The 22,468-nt window shown below is 38.0% G+C and overlaps 1 protein-coding gene across 3 annotated transcripts in view; it reads left to right on the plus strand.

Annotated features, from left to right (window-relative positions):
• The window catches only part of trio (trio Rho guanine nucleotide exchange factor), a 996,553-nt gene that overhangs the window by 264,313 nt on the left and 709,772 nt on the right, over positions 1 to 22,468 (plus strand). For all 3 annotated transcript variants that reach the window (XM_090387950.1, XM_090387951.1, XM_090387952.1), the window contains exon 13: positions 5,028 to 5,249. In XM_090387950.1, the coding sequence (XP_090244076.1) occupies positions 5,028 to 5,249 (222 nt within the window). The remainder of the gene's footprint in view (positions 1 to 5,027; positions 5,250 to 22,468) is intronic.

Raw genomic sequence — 22,468 nt, forward strand, 5'->3', positions numbered from 1 at the left:
TGTTCAATTTACTAATCTTGTTGCCCTTCTCTGTACTCGTTCCAACAGCTCTACATCCTTCTTGAAATGAGGCCTCCAGACCTGGATACAGTACTCAAGGTGTGGTCTGAGCATTGCCTTATACAAGGGAATAATCACCTCCTTATCCCTGCAAAAAAAATTCCTGTACAGTAAACCGCCGCTATTTGCAGGGGTTATGTTCCTGAGAAATGCCGCGAATACCGAAAACGCGAATACTGAGTTATGGCTCCCATAGTAATAAAGGAGTTCCGTTCCAAAGTATGAAATATATAAGAAAAACTAGTCTAAAATTTTGTCTATGTATGTATTATATGTACCTTCATAATATGACTATGTACATGGACAGTACATAGTGAAATGCAAGCATATGGCATCGAAATGAAAATAAGAAACGGTTTAATATTAAATGTAATATTTATTAGAAATTTCAAACAAATCTTTCAAACTAGCGCTTTTGCTAGCTAAAAAACGTATCCTGCCAGTGCTATCACCAGTTTCGTTAAAGAGTTGATAAAGGAGTTTTGCCTTTTCATGAATAATGAGTGAACTTAACAGAATTTTATTTTGAGTTCTGTCTTCTATCCACAGATTTAAAGCTTTTCCATTTTTTCTAATTTAACATCTCGAGTTACAGAGCAAATTTTTGAAGCAATTAGCACGTTTTCACGGGCGCCTCCGTATCCAGGTGGGAAGGAGCAGCAGTGCGTAGTACACGCTTCTTGATTAGACCGGGGTTCGAGCCCGTCACCACCAAATACGGAGGATGCGGAAAGGTCAAGGGAATGACCACCGCATATTCCCGGAGCAATATGGCCTTAGTTGCTAATGCTACTAAAAACCAAATAACAAACAAATAACAAATAACGTTTTCATGGACACTATGGTGGATTTTTTCTTCCAATTTCTTGATTGATCGTACCGTTGACTCATTGATTTTATAATGTTTTGCCACTGAGAAGACACTTTCACCATTAGAAATTTTGTCTAATAACTTAATTTTATTCGCCAATGTCATCACCTTCTTTGATAATTTCAAATTCACATTTCCCTTGTTATTCGTAGCCATATTTTTGTACAGGTTAGAAAGAACTTGTCCAAATAAAGTCACTTTCTTCCGTTAACACACTCGAAAAAGTCTGTTTTACACTGCAAAATGGTAGATTTATCAATTTTTTAAGCATATCAATTTATAAATTGATAAATTTATTCAATTTTAAAAGCATATAAATTAAAAACAAACGACGAAACCTTCCATGGCAAGCGCATAACACATACTGAACAAGGATTAACGAGAAACATCCACGATCACGATTTTGTTACCACCTCACCCCCCACCCACTGAGCGCTGTTTTGACTGGGAAAGATAATTTTAGCCACGCCCATGTTTTTTTATGGCAGAAAATGTTCAGGGCGCTTTAAAATTCACATTTTTTTTGGGTTTCATTTTATGTTAAATCAGCGACCGCGAATACAGATACCGCGAATAGCGGGGGTTTACTGTACATCATTGACAAGACACCACGAGCTACTCTTGCAGCCCATCTGCACTGCTCAGAGAACTTCATATCTGCCACCTCTCAGACCATCTGCTCAATCTTTCCAGATCCTGTAGCAGCAGCATAGTGTCAGTAATGTCCTTGACAACCCTGCCAACCTTTGCATTGTCTGCAAACTTGGACATTACGCTTGATATACCATCATCAATATCATTTATAAATACAGAAAACAATAATGGACCCAACACTGAACCCTGAGGGACTCCACTAATAACATTAGTCCACGATAAGCAGTGTCCATTGATTACCACTCTCTGTCTTCTCCCCCTCAACCACCCCTTTATCCATAGCAGCAATTTGCCTCCAATGTCACACTGCTCCAATTTGTGTAGCAGTCTTCCATGTGCAACAGTATCAAAAGCCTTTCTAAGATCCAAGTATATAATATCAAAGTTATTCCCTGCATCCAGTTCTTTTGTGACTGCATCATAGTATCCAATCAAGTTGGTCAGGCAAGACTTCCCCTTAACAAAACCATGCTGTGTCTGAGCTATAACTGAAGTCTTGTCTAAATGATCCTGCAGTGCTTCTTTAACCAGTGCCTCCATTAATTTTCCTGGAACAGAAGTTAAGCTCACAGGTCTATAATTACTTGTGTCAGCCTTTGATCCTCCTTTGTGAATTGGGGTCACATTAGTTCATTCTGATATCCATTTAGGCCTAAATTATGGCTAAGGGTTTGCTTACTTCCTTTGCTGCCTCCTTTAATATAACTGGATAGATCCCATCCACCCCAGATGCCTTTCTTGTGTTTATCTTCAACAATTTCTCCTCCACTGTACTCTCAGTTATTACAAGATTATCTGTTGTTGTTGTTATTTGGATTTTAGGAGCATTAGCAACTAAGGCCATATTGCTCCGGGATATGCGGTGGTCATTCCCTGACCTTCCCGCATCCCCCGTATTTGGTGGTGACGGGCTCGAACCCCGGTCTAATCAAGAAGCGTGTGCTGCGCACTGCTGCTCCTTCCCACCTGGCTACGGAGGCGCCACAAGATTATCTAGCTTACTGCCAGAGTTGAAATCACCTCTGGCATTCCCCTTGCTGAATATCTCCTCATGTGTGAATGTCGATGCAAAATATTCATTTAGTTTGTTAGCTACCTGAGCAGGATCATCAACAGTTGAACCATCGTTATCAAGTGGACCAATCTGATTCATCCCCTTCCTTTTAGAGTTTACATAAGTAAAGAACTCTTTGCTGTTTTTCTTTGTATTCTTTGTCAAAGATTTCTCACTAACCCCCTTTGTGACTGGGTTACAGACCAGCTTATATCTATCATAGGTTTCCATGTCACCCATTAATTTATATGTATCCCATGCATTTTTCTTCTCTGCCACATGTATCATTGTTCATTCTGATATCCATTTAGGCCTAAACCTCGAACAATATTTCTTAGTTGGTATGTAAAGCCTAGTAGCTTCCAAGATTAATTCTTTGAATGCTTCCTATTTTGAATTTGCTTTTGGTAACATCATCAGTTGGTCCAACCATATCGAATTTAAATACTGTGTCAGACTGCCGTAGTCATCTTTACGAAAGCAAAAACCCTTCCCTTTATCCCTGATGGTGGTTACCTCTTTGATTAAATCCCACTTCAGCACACTGTGATCACTGCCACGTAGTGGTTCCTTTATCTGCAGATTCCAATGCATGAAGAATCACTACTGATAATCAGATCAAGAGTATTACTCCCTCTAGTTGCCTCTCAAACATGCTGATGTAGAAAATGATCATCCAATAAATCCACAAAAGCCTTGCTAGTGTGAGAGTAACCAACGACAAATTCCAGTCAATATCTGGGAAATTAAAATCCTCTATTATAAGACTCTCTGATTTACTGGCCCACTCTATTTCCCTGTACAGTTTTTTATTATATTCTTCAGAGTCATTAGGCCTATAACACCCTCCTACTCTCAATTTTGATCTCCCAGTGCTTATGTCACACCAAACTGACTCGGCACTGCACTGTCCAGCGATATCGACTGGCTTCACTTCCTTGGATATTATGTGTTTCTTAACTAATATCATAACCCCTGCTCCCATTCTATCCTGACTATCCTTTCTGTACACATTGCACTCCCCATTCCAGTTCTGCATTCCTTATATCTGTGTGACACCACGTCTCTGATTTGCCAAAAATATCTGCCTTTGATGTTTTGAGAAATACCTCAAATTCATCAAATTTATTTACCAGACTCCTAGCATTGGTGTACACGCAAGTATACATGCACCTGTTGCTATTCTTAGCTACCCTAACACAACCCATGTGTTTACTTGTACTGCAATGACTCCCAGCAGTCTCTGAAATATCCTGCACCTTGTTTTCCAGACTGCTGCTCATTCCAATAGAAGTAGTTCAAGAATCTCTTTCATGGCTACTGTTAATCTACTAGTCCTTGTATCCCCCCCCAAGCTAGCAGTTTTCCGACCCACCTAACACTGCCTCGATAGCATCAGCAAATATTCTTGCACCCTTTCTATTTAAGTGTATCCCATCCCTGTAGAAATAGTCTCTCCTGTTAACAAGTGCAGACCAGGCTGAAAAAAATTCTATCCCTTGAGCCTTGCCGAATCTTTTCAGGGCCAAATTGATCGACAAGGCTCTCATCATATACTCCCTCCTATCGTGTCTGGGCAGAATTTCAGACACTTTCAAATTCAACCCGAATTCACAGCTTTTTTTTTCAACAGTGACCTGTACCTGTTAAGTAATTCTGCCATTCTCTTACTCTTAATATCATTAGTGCCAACGTGTACAACTATATCACCTTTTATGCCCTTAAAAGATGATATCCACTCTACAACGTCATCAACAATGATAACCCAGTTTAATATAATATAATAAAATATAATAATAAGTAGCAGTAGCTTTCAAGCCTAACGAGTCTCTTTTTCAACTGATTTAAATACAACAGATAAGTGCAATGAGCTGAGAGTGAGGCACATTATTCATTTTCTATTATTGTTGCACGGATGTGCACTGGAAAATTCTGGAAGTTCTGTGTGTATCAGAATTCTCTCTCTTTCTCTCTAGTGAGTCCTCCAGTGTAAATCTTACACTGCATGCACAATCAACAATAGAACTTGTGGCCAAGCTGAAGTGTTAAGTTTAATAGAATCACATTTTAATTTAAAAAAAAAAAAAAAAAAACCCTGCTTGTTTTACCTTCCACCGGTGTTTAAAATGTTAAAATGTTCAGTTAGGTTAGCAATAGCTGTCAGTCAGAATATTTGGAATCATTGACAGAAACATCATATGGTCAAGGAATTGACTATTCAGAAATTGGTCGTGAAATTTTTTATAGTATTATGGCTTCCAACATTCTTGGATACTGTTACTCTCTTTTTTTGCTTTAATTTTTTAACTTCAGAAGTGATTATTAAAGTCTTTTTTTAAAGTATGGGTAAGGAAATTAATTCTAAATATCATTATATATGAAATCTAGGTAATAAATGAAGGAAAGGTTCTCTTAGAAAGTATAAATCATCATGGTAATAACCATTTTTGCAATCCAGCATCTGATTATTCAGAAGGTGCCAAGCATGTTTTATCTGTTATTCATGAAATCTTAGGACGACACCGAACAGTAGAATCCCTGTGGCATTCTAAGAAAGTGAAATTACATCAACGGTTAGCACTAGGATTATTTCAAGAGGATGTTAGGCAGGTAAGGAACACTATTTTGTAATTGAAAACTGTAATTCTTAATAGATAGCAAATTTAGTTAAAATAATTTTTATTTTAATATTTATAGTTTTTTCCGAGATTTTTCAGCGAATATGCTTCTATTGATTTAGTATTAGTAACAGTGCTTTTTTTTGTAAAAAAAATAGGTGCCAGTACTCATTCTGTGCTATCAGGAAAAATTGAAAATTAAAAGGATATGAAAAGTACTCTAAAATTTTTTTTTTTCCCCTGATATTGTTACTTTAGTAGTAATGTTTTTTGGAATAAGAACAACAAATTAAGTATATTAACAGAGTTTATTAAGCATAAATTTATTATTCAAGTATATAAAAAAAAAAAAAAAAAAAGGGGGGCGCCTCCGTAGCCAGGTAGGAAGGAGCGCAGTGCGTAGTACACGCTTCTTGATTAGACCGGGGTTCGAGCCCGTCACCATCAAATACGGAGGATGCGGAAAAGTCAGGGAATGACCACCGCATATTCCCGGAGCGATATGGCCTTAGTTGCTAATGCTCCTAAAAACCAAATAACAAACAATAAAAAAAATAAGCAAAATGTAAGTAAAATAAGTAAAAAAAATAATTTCATAATAAAGTTTTTGTAGAATATTCCAAATTTTTATTAAGTTCTCATCTGACACACTTTGCAGACTTCTTTTCTTACTGTTTGTGTCTGTTGATGAATGATGCTTCCAAAGCAGCCAAGAATTGAGATGTTTTGCTGGATTGAAGCGGATCAGCAGTGGTCCTACAATTTTAAGAAATAGTAGTGAAGAAATTGTTTTTGTCATCAATGAAGCTCTGGTTGGGCTGACAATCAGATTAATTTGTGAAAATCCTTGTCCACATTCACTTTATGAAATTGGTATCATACTCTGAGCGTTCATCAAATGCTTCAATTCTTCTGAAACCGTCTTTTCAATTAGGTATTCCCGAAATCCACAAATCGTATCTCTTTCATTTAACAGTAACCTACTTGACAATTTTCTAACTTAATTTTCATTAAATGCCAACATTTCATGTTTAGAAGGTTTAATACCTTTGTTATCCTCATTTTCTTTCTCTCGTCATCGATATTGTCCCTAGTTCTTTGAAATAGTGACCTAAACTTTCTAAAGATGAAATGTTGGCATTTGGTGAAAATTAAGTTAGAAAATTGTCAATTAGGTTACTGTTAAATGAAAGAGTGGATATTCAGGTAAACATGTAAACAGAGATAGAGAAAATTTACTGAAAACTGTGGATAATGCACTTCTTCGAAACAACAGAGGATTATTTGTCGGGGTAAAAGAAAATTGCTCTCTCCTAATTCTCGAACAGGGCGCTTACAGTTGATTCACAGCGATGTCCAACCTACGGCCTGCCTGGAAAGTGAACTAAAACAGCATTTTAAATTTTGTTAATTATTAAATTCTCATTTAATGTTTTGTTCAGTAAATGTAATTGTGTATTGTACTTAATAAAATTTTTGAATATTTTCAATTTTACTTTTACATGTAACGAGATATGGAAAATGTAACACACTAATTTTTCTCGAATCACTCAATGCGGCCCGCGAAATAAATCTAACTTTGAATTTTTTTTAATATGGCCCCTGTACGGGAAAAAGTTGGACACCACTGCAGTAGAAGGTTGACCACAGCCCATTGTCGGGAATACCCCTTAATCTGCTCACTGTTGACCAGCACGACTTCTCCATATGTGGGACAGGTGGTCGGATAGGTTTATAAGTACCACAATGTTGTAGAATGGTAATCCCATTAGCTTTCTTAATTCGTCATCAGCACTAATTGCCTAAAGGCCTGTGCGTACTGAGTTAAATCTGTCCTAATCCGTTCACTATATGAAAATTTTCTTTGCTCAACAGAAACTATTTTAAATGCGACTTCCAGGCGGAATTCAAAATAATTCTCTATAATAAGAGTTCATTAAACAGAGGTCCAATGGAATAATTTAGAATTCTAAAAATGGTTATAAAGTTTTATATAGAAAATATCTTAACAATGGACAGTGAAAAATGCAAATTTAGCAAATTCAAATAAGCTTAAAGTTAAATAACTTTAAGCTTATTTGAACAGTAGGTAAACATGTGAAAAAAATTTACAGAAAATTACAAATTTCGAAGTGTACTGCATCCAAATGTCACACGACACAGTTAATAAAGGTGCCGGTACGCCATACCATTGTGTACTGTCCCAAAAAAAAAAAAAAGCACTGATTAGTAGTATATTAATTAGTAGTAGTATTAGTACTGGCAAAACGATTCAAGAAAGCAAAAACCCTTCTTGGATCATTTTGATAGTGCTTATACAGCAGACAAGGAGAAATAATAAAACATTACCCACTATTTGTCCATCCCTTCTAATAATTTACCTAATTCTTCTTTAAATTTATTCAAACTACTCACTTTCACAATGTCAGATGGAAGTGTTTATCGCCAATTGGTCACTCGCTCACCGAAAGCAAATTTTTGTATATCTATCCTGCAACCATCCTTTTGCAGTTTAAATTTATGTCCTTTTGTTTTTCCTAGAAAGAGTAAGGGTGCCTCAGCATTTAGATTATTCAATCAATTTGAAGCCTTCAACACTTCCATTAGGTCTCCTCACAGATACTTAAGTTTCCAGTTTCTGGAGTTTATAGAACTGATTTTTTTGTATGAGAACTCTTTTATGTCACTAGGTAAAAGAAGACTTCTTATAATCCATCCTAAACTTCTTTCAATTAAATTTCACCTGCATTTAATTTGCTATCCACTCTCAGAGCCCTATAGATCATAACCAGCCCCCCTTTCAAAACTTGTTGATCTTGTTATGCAGGTTCCAGAAGTTCTTGAATATACATTATTTCAAATAAGACTGCAAAATATAAGACTTACATTGCAGTCTTACATTGCCTTATACAGTGCGATTATGATATCCCTATCTCTACATGCAAATGTTTGATAAATCGTTGATAAGACACCATAGGCTTGCTACCTGTCTATGCTGCTCTGCAAATTTCATGTCCATCCATATTATGACACCCAAATCCCTTTCCTCATATGCTGTTTTTTATTCAAGTCCACAAAATAATAGTAGTAGCAGCATGAAAGCGAATTTATATAGCATCAGCCAAAAAAAAAAAAAAAACACCGCTACAGGCAACCTCCGTATAACACAGTACTTAGACAACATGGTTTCACTTTAACATGATTTATAAATTGCGGCAATCATAACACGGTTTTGCTCCAACATGGTTAGACAATGGCGGCAAACCTTGTGTAACACAATGTTTTTGAGATTTTGTGTGGAGAAAACTCTGCTATTACGTTGGATGTAATTTTTCAACGTTTCCATTCTTTTTTTGGGAATCCCCACTGTTGACTCGCTAGTTGTTATGCAAAAAAAATTATTGGGAAATCCCCGTATTTTTTTGTTCAGAAATCTCCAAGTTAGGTTCTGTGCTATTGAACTTGCTTTTGTTTGAGACCGTAAAAATTGTGACTTTAAAGCATGCAGTTTGTGACTTTTAAAGTTTTTGTAAGGTTATTTTGGTTTTTATTTAATCGTTTATAAATTTTTCCAGGTGTTTTTTTTTTTTTTTTTTTGATTTGGTAGTTGTTGGTGCATCGGCTTCTGTGGCCATATTGCACCTCCCATATTGCACCTCCCAAGGAATCGAACCCGCGACCTTTGGGTTGCTGAGCAGGTACTTGACCCACTCGGCTAGCCTGGTCGGCCTTTCCAGGTGTGTTTTACTATACCTGGAAAAATTTATAATTATTCCAATACAATTCTTAAGAACCATGTTGGAATAATTTCTTTGTTGTGAATTAAATTCTGGCCGTAAATTGTCCCTAAGGAACTTAGGCATGATTTGGATAACTGCCGAAAGAATGGTTTATAAATTGTTTTGTGTCAGCTGTGAAAAATTATTTAAAGTGGAAAATTCTAGATTTCAAAGTTTTATTACTATTGGATAACACGCCAGGCTATCCAAAAAATTTAAGTCATCCATAATGTTGAAGTAATGTTCCTACCATTTAATACAAATTCTTTAATTCAGCCATTTTTAATTCTACCTAGAAAACTCATTACATTAGAAAATCGTTACAATGGATTGTGGAAAAAACTGATCCCAAATCTATTGAACTGATGGAGGCTTGGAAAACACAATCTTTGCGATAGGAGAACTTTCTAAGTCTAGGAGGGTAGGGTTTTGATAATACGACTACTGAAGACATTCAAGAATTACTGGTAGAAAAAGAGTTGGCGAAACAGATTTGGTGGAAATGGCATTGAAGATAAACCAAATCAATTCAGAGGATCTAGTGCAGATGAAAATTCTAGAGTTCCAAATTTTATGCTAAAAAGCATATGGGAAGGCATGAACTTAGCCGAGCAATTAGAATCTTATTTTTTGAATGCAGATCCTTCCACTGAAAGTAACACAAAGTTCAAAAGGGAGCTTCAAAAATGCTTAGCTCCATCCCATGAAATTTACAAAGATATATCAAGCAAAAGCAAACAATCCGAGAATACTGATTTTTCAAAGAGTGCAGAAGAAAGTTCAAAAGGTGAAGATATTCTGCAACAGCGAAAACATTCTCATTTGATTGTGCTTAGCAGTAAAGAGGAAGAAAATTAAACGAAGTACATTATCTGACATATATATATCACAGTGTAAGACGTTTGTTCAGTTATTACTATTTTTAATAAAAATTAAGTTTCCGATAGCTATAAAAAAGTGGTGTATTTTTGTAAGCTTTTGGAATGTAACACCCCTTTTTACTGGTTCTTAGTCCTGTATAACATAGTTTTGCACCACACGAGATTTTATAGGAACCTAACTACAATGTTATAACAATGGTTACCTGTACACACTTCTCCCTCCAAGAATTACCTGTTACCTGTACACACTTCTCTCCAAGAAGTGGTCTAGTTTTTCCTTAATTTATTCAAACTGTCCACTTCCACAACAACAGATAGAAGCCTGTTCAAACAATCAACCACCTGCTGGCTGAAGGCAAACTTCCTCACATCTATCTTGCAACCATCCTTCCTCAACTTAAATTTGTTCCCCCTCCTCATATGCGTAGTCTCAGCAAGCGGAAGAATGCCATTCACATTCAGCTTACTAAATCCATTCAAGGCCTTAAACACCTCCAATCAGATCACCCCGCAGGTGCTTAGTCTCCAAAAGTTACAATTTGCAAAATTGAAGTCTTTCTTGGTAAGAGCACCCTTTTGTTCCCTTCACCAATCTGGTTCAGTTCGCTGCTGATCTACATCCTTTCTAAAGTGAGGCCTCCAAACCTATATACAGTACTCAAGATGTAGCCTAACCATGACCTTGTATAAATGGATAATCACCTCATTATCTCTGCTAGCAAATTTTCTGTATATCATTGACAAAACCCACATGAGCTTTTCTGGCATCATGTCTGCACTGCCTCAGAGAATTTCATGTGTGACTGAACAATTACTCCAGGTCATTTTCATTCTCTACTACCCTGAGTGTAGTACTACACAGTTGATAAGTTACTCTAGGGTTACTGTTATCCATATGCATTTTTCAATGAAACTTCAACTGCCATTTCTCAGCCCATTGACCCAATTTTCCTAGATCTTGTTGCAGTTGCTCACCTTATTTACTGTCATTAACCATCCTGCCAACCTTTGTATTATCTGCAGACTTTAACATTACATCTAATTTACCTTCATCAATATTATTAATAAATATTGATAACAACAATGGACCCAGTAAGAACCCTATGACAGTCCACTAATAACATTACTCTACGAAGAGCAGTACCCATTGATAACCACTCTCTGTCTTCTTCCACTTAACCATACCTTTATCCATAGCAGAAACTTTCCCTTAATGCCACATTGCTTGAGTTTGTACAGTAGTTTTTTATGTGCAACAGCATCAAATGCCTTCCTGAAATCCAAGTATATGATATCAAAATTATATTTTGCATCCAGTTCCTTAGTCACTGCATCATAGTAACTTATCAGATTGGTTAAACAAGACCTTATCTCTGTAATTTCTCATGTCACCTTTTGATTTTCTTTATGAACTGGGGAAGACATTCACACATCACCGGTCCATATGCACCTCTCCTGAATCACGAGGATGCTTTCAAAATAATGGCTAAAGGCTTGCTTACTTCATTTACTGCCTCTTTTAATATGATTGGATAGATTCTATCCACTCAAGGTATATCAGGTGTCTTTTATTGTTCATCTTCCACTTTCCTTATCACAGAATCATTTAGTTCTCCATTCACGGCTCATTTGATAAACTTCTGTCATCCTCTCCCCCTAAAGAATTCCTCGTGTGAATGTAGATGCAAAATACCTATTTAATTTGTCAGTAACCTGAGCGGGATCATCAACAGTTAATCCATTGACATCTAGTAGCCCAATGCGGTTCAGTCCCTTGCTTCTACTGTTAATATAGAGCATTGCTGCTTTTCTTTGCATTCTTTTCCAGAGCCTTCTCATAATCTACCTTAGTTTGCCTAACCTCCTTTGTGACTTGATTGTTACAGACTAATTTATATCCACCATAGGCGTCTGAATCACCTGATAATTTATGTATCCCATGCATTTTCGTCTCTGCCATGTGTCTCAATATTTCATCTGACATCCATTTAGGTCTAAGCCTTGAACATTATTTCTTCATTGGTATGAAAATCCTAGTAGCTTCTATGATTACTTTCCTGGATGCTTCCCATTTAGAAATGTTGTTGGTAACATCATCAGTTGGTCCCACTGCATAGAATTTATAAACTCTCTGAGAAGACCACTGTAGTCACCTTTACAGAAGCAAAAGCCTTTCACTTTACCCTTAACAGAAGTTATAAAAAAAGACAAACTACAGCCATTATAAACCCACTGCAGGATGGAAACCTCCTCAACGATTCATGTTGAGGGAAATGGACCATAATCTGCCACGCTGGTCCAGTGTGGGTTGGCAGATCAACCATATTTAGCAGTCAGGGGCTTGAACTTCAGTCTACTCAAAGAGTGTGTGCTACTGCACACGCTCTTTGAGTAGTAGCACTCCTGACCACTCGGCTATGGAGGTAGCCTAATATATAACAGTAGTTATATCTTTAATTAAATTTCACATTAGTAAACTATGATCACTGCCACCCAGTGGGTCTTTAGCATTAGCATTAGTAGAGGCATATGATGCAAGAAAGCAAGCTTATTCAGCATCAGCCAAAAAAAAAAAAAAAAAAACTCCACTCCCATTTCACCCCTCCGTTCGTTCGAAATACCTGTCCAGTTGAGCTTTAAATTTGTTTAGGCTATCAACTTCAACAACAAGTGATGGAAGTCGGTTCCACCAACCAACCACCCACTGGCCAAAGGCAAATTTCCGCACATCTATCCGACATCCGTCCTTCCTCAATTTGAATTTATGCCCTCTGAGGTGATTATTCTGAGCAAGATGAAGAATCCCATTGGCATTGAGCATGCTCAAACCATTCAAAGCCTTATACACCTCTATCAGATCACCTCGCCGGTGCCTAGTCTCCAGACTCTGTAATTTGCAAAACTTAAGCCTATCTTCGTAAGAGCAACCCTTTGTTCCATTCACTAATCTTATTGCCCTTCTCTGTACCCGTTCCAGCAGCTCTACATCCTTCTTGAAATGAGGCCTCCAGACCTGTATACAGTACTCAAGATGTGGCCTAACCATTGCCTTATACAAGGGAATAATCACCTCCTTATCCCTGCTAGAAAAATTCCTGTATATCATTGACAAGACACCATGAGCTACTCTTGCAGCTCGTCTGCACTGCTCAGAGAACTTCATATCTGCCTGCACAATTACCCCCAGGTCCTTTTCATTCTCCACCACTGTCAGTGTAGTACCGCAGAGTTGATACGTTGCTCTGGGGTTACTGTTTCCCATATGTAGTACTTTACATTTGTCAATGTTAAACTTCATTTGCCACCTCTCAGCCCATCTGTTCAACCTTTCCAGATCCTGTTGCAGCAGCATAGCGTCAGTAGTGTCCTTAACGACCCTGCCAACCTTTGTATCATCTGCAAACTTGGACATTAAACTTGATATCCCATCATCAATATCATTCATAAACACCGAAAACAACAACGGACCCAACACTGAACCTTGAGGAACTTCACTAATAACATTAGTCCACGTTGAGCAGTGTCCATTGATTACCACTCTCTGTCTTCTGCCACTCAACCATCTCCTTATCCATAACAGCAATTTGCCTCCAATGCCACACTGCTCCAATTTGTGCAGCAGTCTTCCATGTGCAACAGTATCAAAAGCCTTTCTAAGATCCAAATATATAATATCAAAGTTATTCCCTGCATCCAGTTCTTTTGTGACTACATCATAGTATCCAATCAAATTGGTCAGGCAAGACCTGCCCTTAACAAAACCATGCTGCGTCTGAGCTATAACTGAATTCTTGTCTAGATGTTCCTGCAGTGCTTCTTTAACCAGTGCCTCCATTAATTTACCTGGAACAGAAGTTAAACTAACAGGTCTATAATTACTTGTGTCAGCCTTTGATCCTCCTTTGTGAATTGGGGTTACATTTGCACATCTCCAGTCTATGGGTACCTCCCCTGAGTCCAAAGAAGCTCTCATAATTATGGCTAGGGGTTTGCATACTTCCTTTGCTGCCTCCTTTAATATAACTGGATAGATCCCATCCACCCCAGGTGCCTTTTTTATGTTTATCCTCAACAATCTCTCCTCCACTTTCCTCTCAGTTATTACAAAATCATCCAGCACACTGCCAATGTTTACTTTACCTACATCATTCTGCTTCCTGAATAACTCCTCATGCGTGAATGTAGATGCAAAATACTCGTTTAGATTGTTAGCCACCTGAGCAGGATCCTCAACTGTTGAACCATCAATATCCAGTGGACCAATCTGATTCATCCCTTTCCTTCTCGAGTTCAAATATGTAAAGAACTCTTTTCTGTTTTTCTTTGCATCCTTTGCCAAGGATTTTTCGTAGTCTGCCTTTGCCTGCCTAATCTCCTTTGTGACTTGGTTACAGACCAACTTATATCTATCATAGGCTTCCATGTCACCCATTAATTTGTATGTATCCCATGCATTTTTCTTCTCTGCCACATGTCTCATTAGTTCATCTGACAACCATTTAGGCCTAAACCTTGAACAATATTTCTTAGTTGGTATGTAAAGCCTGGTAGCCTCCAAGATTAGTTCCTTGAATGCTTCCCATTTTGATTTTGCTGTTGGTAACATCATCAGTTGGTCCCACTGTATAGAATTTAAATACTGTCTCAGACCATCATAGTCGCCTTTACGAAAACAAAAACCCTTCCCTTTACCTCTGATGGTAGTTACCTCCTTGAGTAAAACCCACTTCAATACACTGTGATCACTGCCACCTAGTGGTTCATTTATCTGCAGATTCTTAATGCATGAAGAATCACTACTGATAATCAGATCAAGAGTATTGCTCCCTCTTGTTGCCTCACGAACATGCTGATGTGGAAAACAATCATCCAATAAATCCACAAAAGCCCTGCTAGTGTGCGAGTGACCAACCCACAAATTTTAGTCAATATCTGGGAAATTAAAATCCCCCATTATAAGACTCTCTGATTTACTGGCCCACTCTATTTCCCTGTACAATATCTTATTATACTCATCAGAGTCATTAGGCCTATAGCACACTCCTACTCTCAATTTTGATTTCCCTATGCTTATGTCACACCAAACTGACTCGACACTGCCCTGTCCATCGATGTCGACTGGCTTCACTTCCTTGGACTTGATGTGTTTCTTAATTAATAGCATAACCCCTCCTCCCCTCCTGTCCTGTCTATCCTTTCTATACACATTGTATTCCCCAAATTCCAGTTCCGCATTACTTATATCTATGTGACACCACGTCTCTGATATCCCAACAATATCTGCCTTTGATGTTTTGAGCAATACCTCAAATTCATCAAATTTATTTACCAAACTCCTAGCATTGGTGTACACGCAGGTATACATGCACCTGTTTCTATTCTTAGCTACCCTAACACAACCCATGTGTTTACTTGTACCGCAATGACTACCAGCAGTCTCTGAAATATCCTGCATCTTGTTTTTCAGGTTTCTGCTCATTTCAATAGAAGCAGTGCAAGAATCACTTCCACCTCTGCCAGTGGCTACTGTTAATCTATTAGTCCTTGTATCCCCCCCAACTAGCAGTTTTCCGACCCACCTAACACTGCCTCGACAGCATCAGCAAAAATTCTTGCACCCTTTCTATTTAAGTGTATCCCATCCCTGTAGAAGCAATCTCTCCTGTTAACAAGTACAGTTCCAGGCTGAAAAAAATTCTACCCCTTGAGCCTTGCACAATCCCTCCAGGGCTGAATTGATCGACAAGGCTCTCATCATATACTCCCTCCTATCGTGTCTGGGCAGAATTGCAGACACTTTCAAGTTCAACCCTAATTCACGGCTTTTTTTCAACAGTGACCTGTACTTGCTAAGTAATTCCGCCGATCTCCTACTCTTAATATCATTAGTGCCAACGTGTACAACTATATCACCTTTTGTGCCCTTAAAAGATGATATATGCTCTACAACGTCATCAACCTTTGCCCCTGGCAGACATACTCTGGTCCTATTCCACCTATCCTTTTTACAAAGCATGTTCCCCGTTTCCCTGACAATAGAGTCACCAACAACTACTAGTTCCTGTGGGACCAGCGCATTCTGCCTCGGGGACTGCCTCTGTGTTGCCTGATGACCAAGTGCAAGCTCTTTTACAAATATACAAGTAATTATGGGTTGCTATTCCCAAGTGTAAAATTTTACTGCATTGAAAATATAGCTATGGCTCCTCTGATCATTTTTGAAGCCTATTCAAGTTGTTCTGAAGAAGTACTGCATAGTGCTGATAATTAACCATTTTCCCAATCTTCACATCATTTGCACATTTTAAAATCACACCTTCTATGCCTTTTTTGATGTAATTTATGAAAATACAAAACAGCAGTGGTCCCAGAACTGTTCCTTGAGGAATACAACTTTTAACATTAGCCCAATCTGAAAAGCAACTATTAATCGCATCTCTGTGCTTCATGCCATGCAGCTACCCTGGACCCACTTTAGAATCTCATGTGTGATTACATGTTTTAACTTATATTGTAAACCCTCATGGGGGAGACCCCTTTAGTCACCTTTATGAAAGCAAAAACCCTTCACTTTAACATTAACAGTAGTCCTTTCTTTGACTAAATCTCAGCATTTTCACTGCCATCCAGTGGGTCTTTTAACTGCAGATTCTTAATGCATGACGAATCCCTGCTGATAATCAGATCAAGGATGTTGCTTCCTCTTGCTTTTAGAGTTTACATAAGAAAAGAAGTCTCTACTGGGGTTTTTTTTTTTTTTTGCATCCTTTGTAGAAGATTTCTTGTAATCTGCCTTTGTTTGCCAGACTTCTTTGTGACTTGATTACAGACTAGTTTATATCTACCCTAGGCTTTTATGTCACCCAATAATTTATATGCATTCCATGCACTTTTCTTCTCTGCCATGTGTCTTGTAAGATCATCTGTCATCCATTTAGGTCTAAGCCTTGAACATTATTTCTTAGTCGGTATAAAGAGCCTATTATTTCTATGATTAATTCCTTGAGCCTTGAACAGTATTTCTTAGTCAGTATAAAAAGCCTATTATTTCTATGATTAATTCCTTGAACACTTCCCATTTAGAATTTGTTTTGGTAACATCATCATTATCAGTGTAGAATTTGGGGGAGAAGACAGAGAATGGTAATCAATGGACACTGCTCATTGTGGACTAATGTTATTAGTGGAGTCCCTCAGGGTTCAGTATTGGGTCCATTTTTGTTTTCTGTATTTATAAATATTGATGATGGTATATCAAGCTTAATGTCCAAGTTTGCAGACGATATGAAGGTTGGCAGGGTTGTCAAGGACACTACTGACACTATGCTACTGCAACAGGATCTGGAATGATTGAGCAGATGGGCTGAGAGGTGGCAAATGAAGTTTAACATTGACAAATGTAAAGTACTACATATGGGAAACAGCAACGTATCAACTCTGTGGTACTACACTGACAGTGGTAGAGAATGAAAGGGACTTGGGGGTGGTTGTGCAGGCAGATATGAAGTTCTCTGAGCAGTGCAGACGGGCTGCAAGAGTAGCTCATGGTGTATCGTCAATGATATATAGGAATTTTTCTAGCAGGGATATGGAGGTGATTATTCCTTTGTATAAGGCAATGGTCAGGCCACACTTAGAGTACTGCATACAGGTCTGGAGGCCTCATTTCAAGAAGGATGTAGAGATGCTGGAACGAGTACAGAGAAGGGCAACAAGATTAGTGAATAGAACAAAGGGGTCCTCTTATGAAGAAAGGCTTAAGTTTTGCAAATTACAGTGTCTGGAGACTAGGCACCAGCGAGGTGATCTGATAGAGGTGCAAAGCCTTGAATGGTTTGAGCATGCTCAATGCTGATGGGATTCTTCCTCTTGCTCAGAGTAATCACCTGAGAGGGCATAAATTGAAATTGAGGAAAGACAGATGTAGGATAGACGTGAGGAAATTTGCCTTTAGCCAGCGGGTGGTTGGTTGGTGGAACAGACTTCCATCCCTTGTCGTGGAAGTTGATAGCCTAAATAAGTTTAAGGCTAGGCTGGACAGGTATTTCGAACGAACGGAGGGGTGAAGTGGAAGTGGTTATTTTTTATTTATTTATTTTTTTTTGGCTGATGCTGCATAAGCTTGCTTTCTTGCATCAACTGCCTCTACTAATGCTAATGCTAATTTAAAAACTATCTGAGACCACTGTAGTCACCTTTATGAAATCAAACACCCCTCCCTTACCTTTAATGTTAGTTATATCTTTAAGTAAATCCCAAATCAGTACACTGTGATCACTGCACTTAGTGGTTCTTTTGTCTAATATTAGTAAAGGGTGTGCCAAAAGTCGCAAAAGGGAGATTAAAACTTTGTACGTATTTTTCTATAATAGTTTTTAAATTTTATTTTTTTTTGTTTTGTTTTGTTTCCGATAAAGAAGTTTTTGGAATTTAATAATGGAGACTTTCACAGTTGAGCAATGTACCAGGATTATTGAATTTTATTTTACAAACCAATGCTCAGTTATTCAAATGCAGTGAGCTTATCAAAGACATTATAAAGTTAGATTATCACCATTAGAATCCATGATTTGTCATCTTGTTGCATAATTCCAAAAATAAGGTCTGTAGCTAATTTGCTGCAAAGCAGAAGGCCATGAAGGAGCTGTGCTGATGAAAACATCGAAGAAGATCTGCAAGAATCCACCAAAAAATGAGCATCTCAGTTGGGGTTACCAAGCACATCACAGAGGCACATTTTGAGAAGCTGTTTACACCTATTCCCATACAGGCTGCAATTGGTGCATAAATTGAAGCCAACAGATTGGGTTCAATGCTCACAATATGCAATTACTTTTCTGCTTAGAATTGGCTAGAGGAAAATGACGAATTCATTCACAAACTGATAGTGAACAATGAGGCTTATTTTCATTTAAATGGTTTTGTCAGTAACAGTTCACCAGTGAAAAATGCACCCATTTTGCTGTACAGTTTGGTCTGGTGTTACATCCAAAAGTATCATTGGTTCTTTCTTCTTTGAGGAGGAAGATGGTGCTGCCTCTGTCAGCGTAAATGGCGACCGATATCAGGCCATGGTTAGAAATTTTTTTTCTAGTGCTTGTAGGCGATCCAACAAATTGGTTCCAACAAGATGGTTGAACAGCACACACTGCTTGAGAGACTATAGGCCTTTTAAGATCAAGTTTTGGCAAATGAATGATCTCAAAAATTCTGCCTGTAATTGGCCACCACATTTGCCTGATTTGTCTGCTCCAGATTTCTTCCTTTGGGAATATTATTATTATTATTAGCCATATGGTGCAAGTAAGGCTGAGGTTTATGCTGTACCAGCCAAAAAAAATTCCCACGTTACCCTGAGAGAGAGAGAGAGAGAGAGAGAGAGAGAGAGAGAGAGAGAGAGAGAGAGAGAGAGAGAGAGTAGAAGGAAGAATCACCAAGAAAGAGAAGAATGGTGATATCCAGCTCAGGACTCTGGGTATATCTCAAGGAATGCGTTTCTGTGAACAAATCTGCAACTGTAGAGGCACTAAAGATGTCTGAGATGAAATTGATGGTTTAGAACCTGATATTTTGAGAAATGTGATATTAAATGCACTAAAAAAGAGCACAATTTTGTGAAGCTGTGAATGGGGGTTACTTCAGTGTTGTAATTTTTTCATAATTAGGTTTAATAATTATTCCATTAAATGGTTTTCTTTTATTTCTTGTGTTTTTAATCAATTTTGAAAAAGTTATAGGCATTATAAATTGCTTCATGAATTTTGGCCCACCCTGTATTAGCCATATAGTATAAGGGATACAGTGCAGACTTTTGCTGCACTGCCAAAAAAAAAAAAAAAAAAGTAGATAAGAAAATACAAATTATGCACTTCCCTTGTCACATACGTAACTGTTTAGTTGACCCTTGAATTTCTTCAGTCAGCCTCAACTGCCTGTGAAGGAAAATTAATTTATCAAATTTATTTACTATGCTCCTAGCATTAGCATATATGCCTGATACATGCACCTGTTTTTACTCTTGTTACAAAACAAGCCCATGTATTTACTTGTTCTGTGATAACCCACAGCAGAAATCCCCGAAACCTCGCTTTCCAGGTTGCTGCATGTTCCAGTAGAAGCACTTCACTGCCAAAGGATAGACAGGATAGGAAGGGAGGAGGTCTTATGCTGTGAATTAAGAAAAACATAAAATCAAAAGAAGTGCATCCAGTTGTTGAGTCAGTTTGGTGTGATGACATAAGCACTGCGTAAGCAAAAATAAGAGTAGGACTGTGTTATAGGCCTAATGACTCAAATGAGTACAATGAACAATTGTACAGAGAAATAGAGTGGGCTAGTAAATCAGAATGTCTTATAATGGGGGATTTTAACTTCCCAGATATTGACTTGTGGTTTGGTCACTCACACACTAGTAAAACTTTTGTGGATTTATTAGATGATTGTTTTCTGCAGCAGCATGTTTGAGAGGCAACCAGAGAGGGTAATACTCTTGATCTGGTTATCAGCAGTGATCATTCGTGTATTAAGAATTTGTAGATAAAGGAACCACTAGGTGGCAGTGATCACAGCGTACTGATGTGGGATTTACTTAAAGATATAATTACCATCAGGGGTAAAGGAAAGGGTTTTTGCTTCCGTAAAGCTGGGTACAGTGGTCTCAGAGAGTTTTTTTTTTTTTTAATTCTGTACAGTGGGATCAACTGATGATGTTACCAACAGTAAATTCTAAGTGAGAAGCATTCAAGGAATTAATCGCGGATGCTACTAAAAGTTTCATACCTATTAAGAAATATTGTTCAAGGTTTAGGCCTAAATGGTTATCAAATGAACTAATGAGATTCATGACAGAGAAGAAAAATGCATGGGATGCATATAAATTATCAAGCAACTCAGAAGCCTATGGCAGATGTAAGCTAGTCTGTAATCAGGTCAGAAAGGAGGTTAGGCAGGCGAAGGCAGATTACGAGAAATCTTTGGCAAAAGATGCTAAGAAAAGCAGCAAGGAGTTCCTTACTTATATAAACTCTAAAAGGAATGGGATGAATCTGATTGGTCCACTTGATATCAATGGTTCGACTGTTAATGATCCTGCTTAGATGCCAGACAAACTGAATGAGTATTTTGCATCTACATTCACACATGAGGAGTTATTAAGGTTTGAAAATGGCAGATGGTTATCAAATTGTAGCAGGGTGCTTAATGATTTTGTAATAACTGAGAGCAAAGTGGAGGAGAAATTGGTGAAGTTAAACCTATTAAAGGTACCTGGGGTGGATGGGATCTATCCAGTTATATTAAAGGAGGCGGCAAAGCAACTAATTATGAGAGCATCCTTGCTCTCATAATTAACTCTCATAAAAGGAACTAATTACTATAATTATGAGAGCATCCTTGGGCTCAGGAGAGGTTCCCACGGCCTGGAGATGTGCAAATGTATCCCCAATTCACAAAGGGAGATCGAAGGGTGACACGAGTAATTACAGACCAGTTAGTTTAACTTCTGTTCTGGGTAAAATAATGGAGTCATTGGTTAAAGATGCATTGCAGGATCATCTAGACAAGACTGCAGCAATTATTCAGACACAGCATGGGTTTGTTAAGGGAAAGTCTTGTGTGACAAATTTGATAGGATATTATGATGTGGTTACAAAGGAACTGGATGCAAAAAATAATTTTAATATCATATATTTGGATTTCAGGAAAGCTTTTGACACTGTTGCGCATGGAAGACTATTATACAAATTGGAGCACAATGGTATTAAGGGTAAGTTGCTACAATGGATAAAAGGATTGTTGAGTGGGAGAAGACAGAGGGTGATAATTAATGGGTGCTGTTCTTCGTGGCCTAATGTTATTAGTGGAGTCCCACAGTGTTCGGTGTTGGCTCCTCTAGTGTTTTGTATATTTATCAATGATATTGATGAAGGTATATCAGGCTTAGTGTCGAAGTTTGCAGATGATACAAAGTTGGCAGGGTTGTTAATGACACTAATGGCAGTGTGCTACTGCAACAGGATCTAGATAATTTGGGCAGATGGGCTAAGAAGTGGCAACTGAAGTTTAACCTTGACAAATGCAAAGTACTGCGTATGGGTAGAAGTAGCCCAAGAGGAACGTACCAACTGTGTGGTACTACACTTCATCATCAGCCATTTTCAATCCACTGCAGGATGAAGGCCTCCACAGCAACTTTCCAGTTTCTTCTGTTTTGAGCACTGGCCATCCATTTACTACCCAAAAACTCATGAATTTCATCTATCCATCTCCGCCTTTGTCTTCCAAGTTTTCTTCTAGCTCCTGTTGGGTACCATTCTGTCATTTTTGTAGTCCATCTGTCATCATGTCGTCGAGCTATGTGTCCTGCCCAAGACCATTTTAGTTCTTTAGTTTTGATAAGAATGTCCTTTACTTGAGTTTGCTGCCTAATCCATGTGTTTCTCTTCTTATCTAACAGTCTGATTCCCAATATAATTCATTCCAATCTTCGCTGTGTAGTTCTCAGCTTCTCTTCCATTCTTTTGGTCAGTGCCCAAGTTTCACTTCCATAAGTC

The sequence above is a fragment of the Mastigoproctus giganteus genome, chromosome 13 (genome assembly GCF_048544385.1).
Source record: "Mastigoproctus giganteus isolate SK-2022 chromosome 13, ASM4854438v1, whole genome shotgun sequence".
NCBI lineage: Eukaryota > Metazoa > Arthropoda > Arachnida > Uropygi > Thelyphonidae > Mastigoproctus > Mastigoproctus giganteus.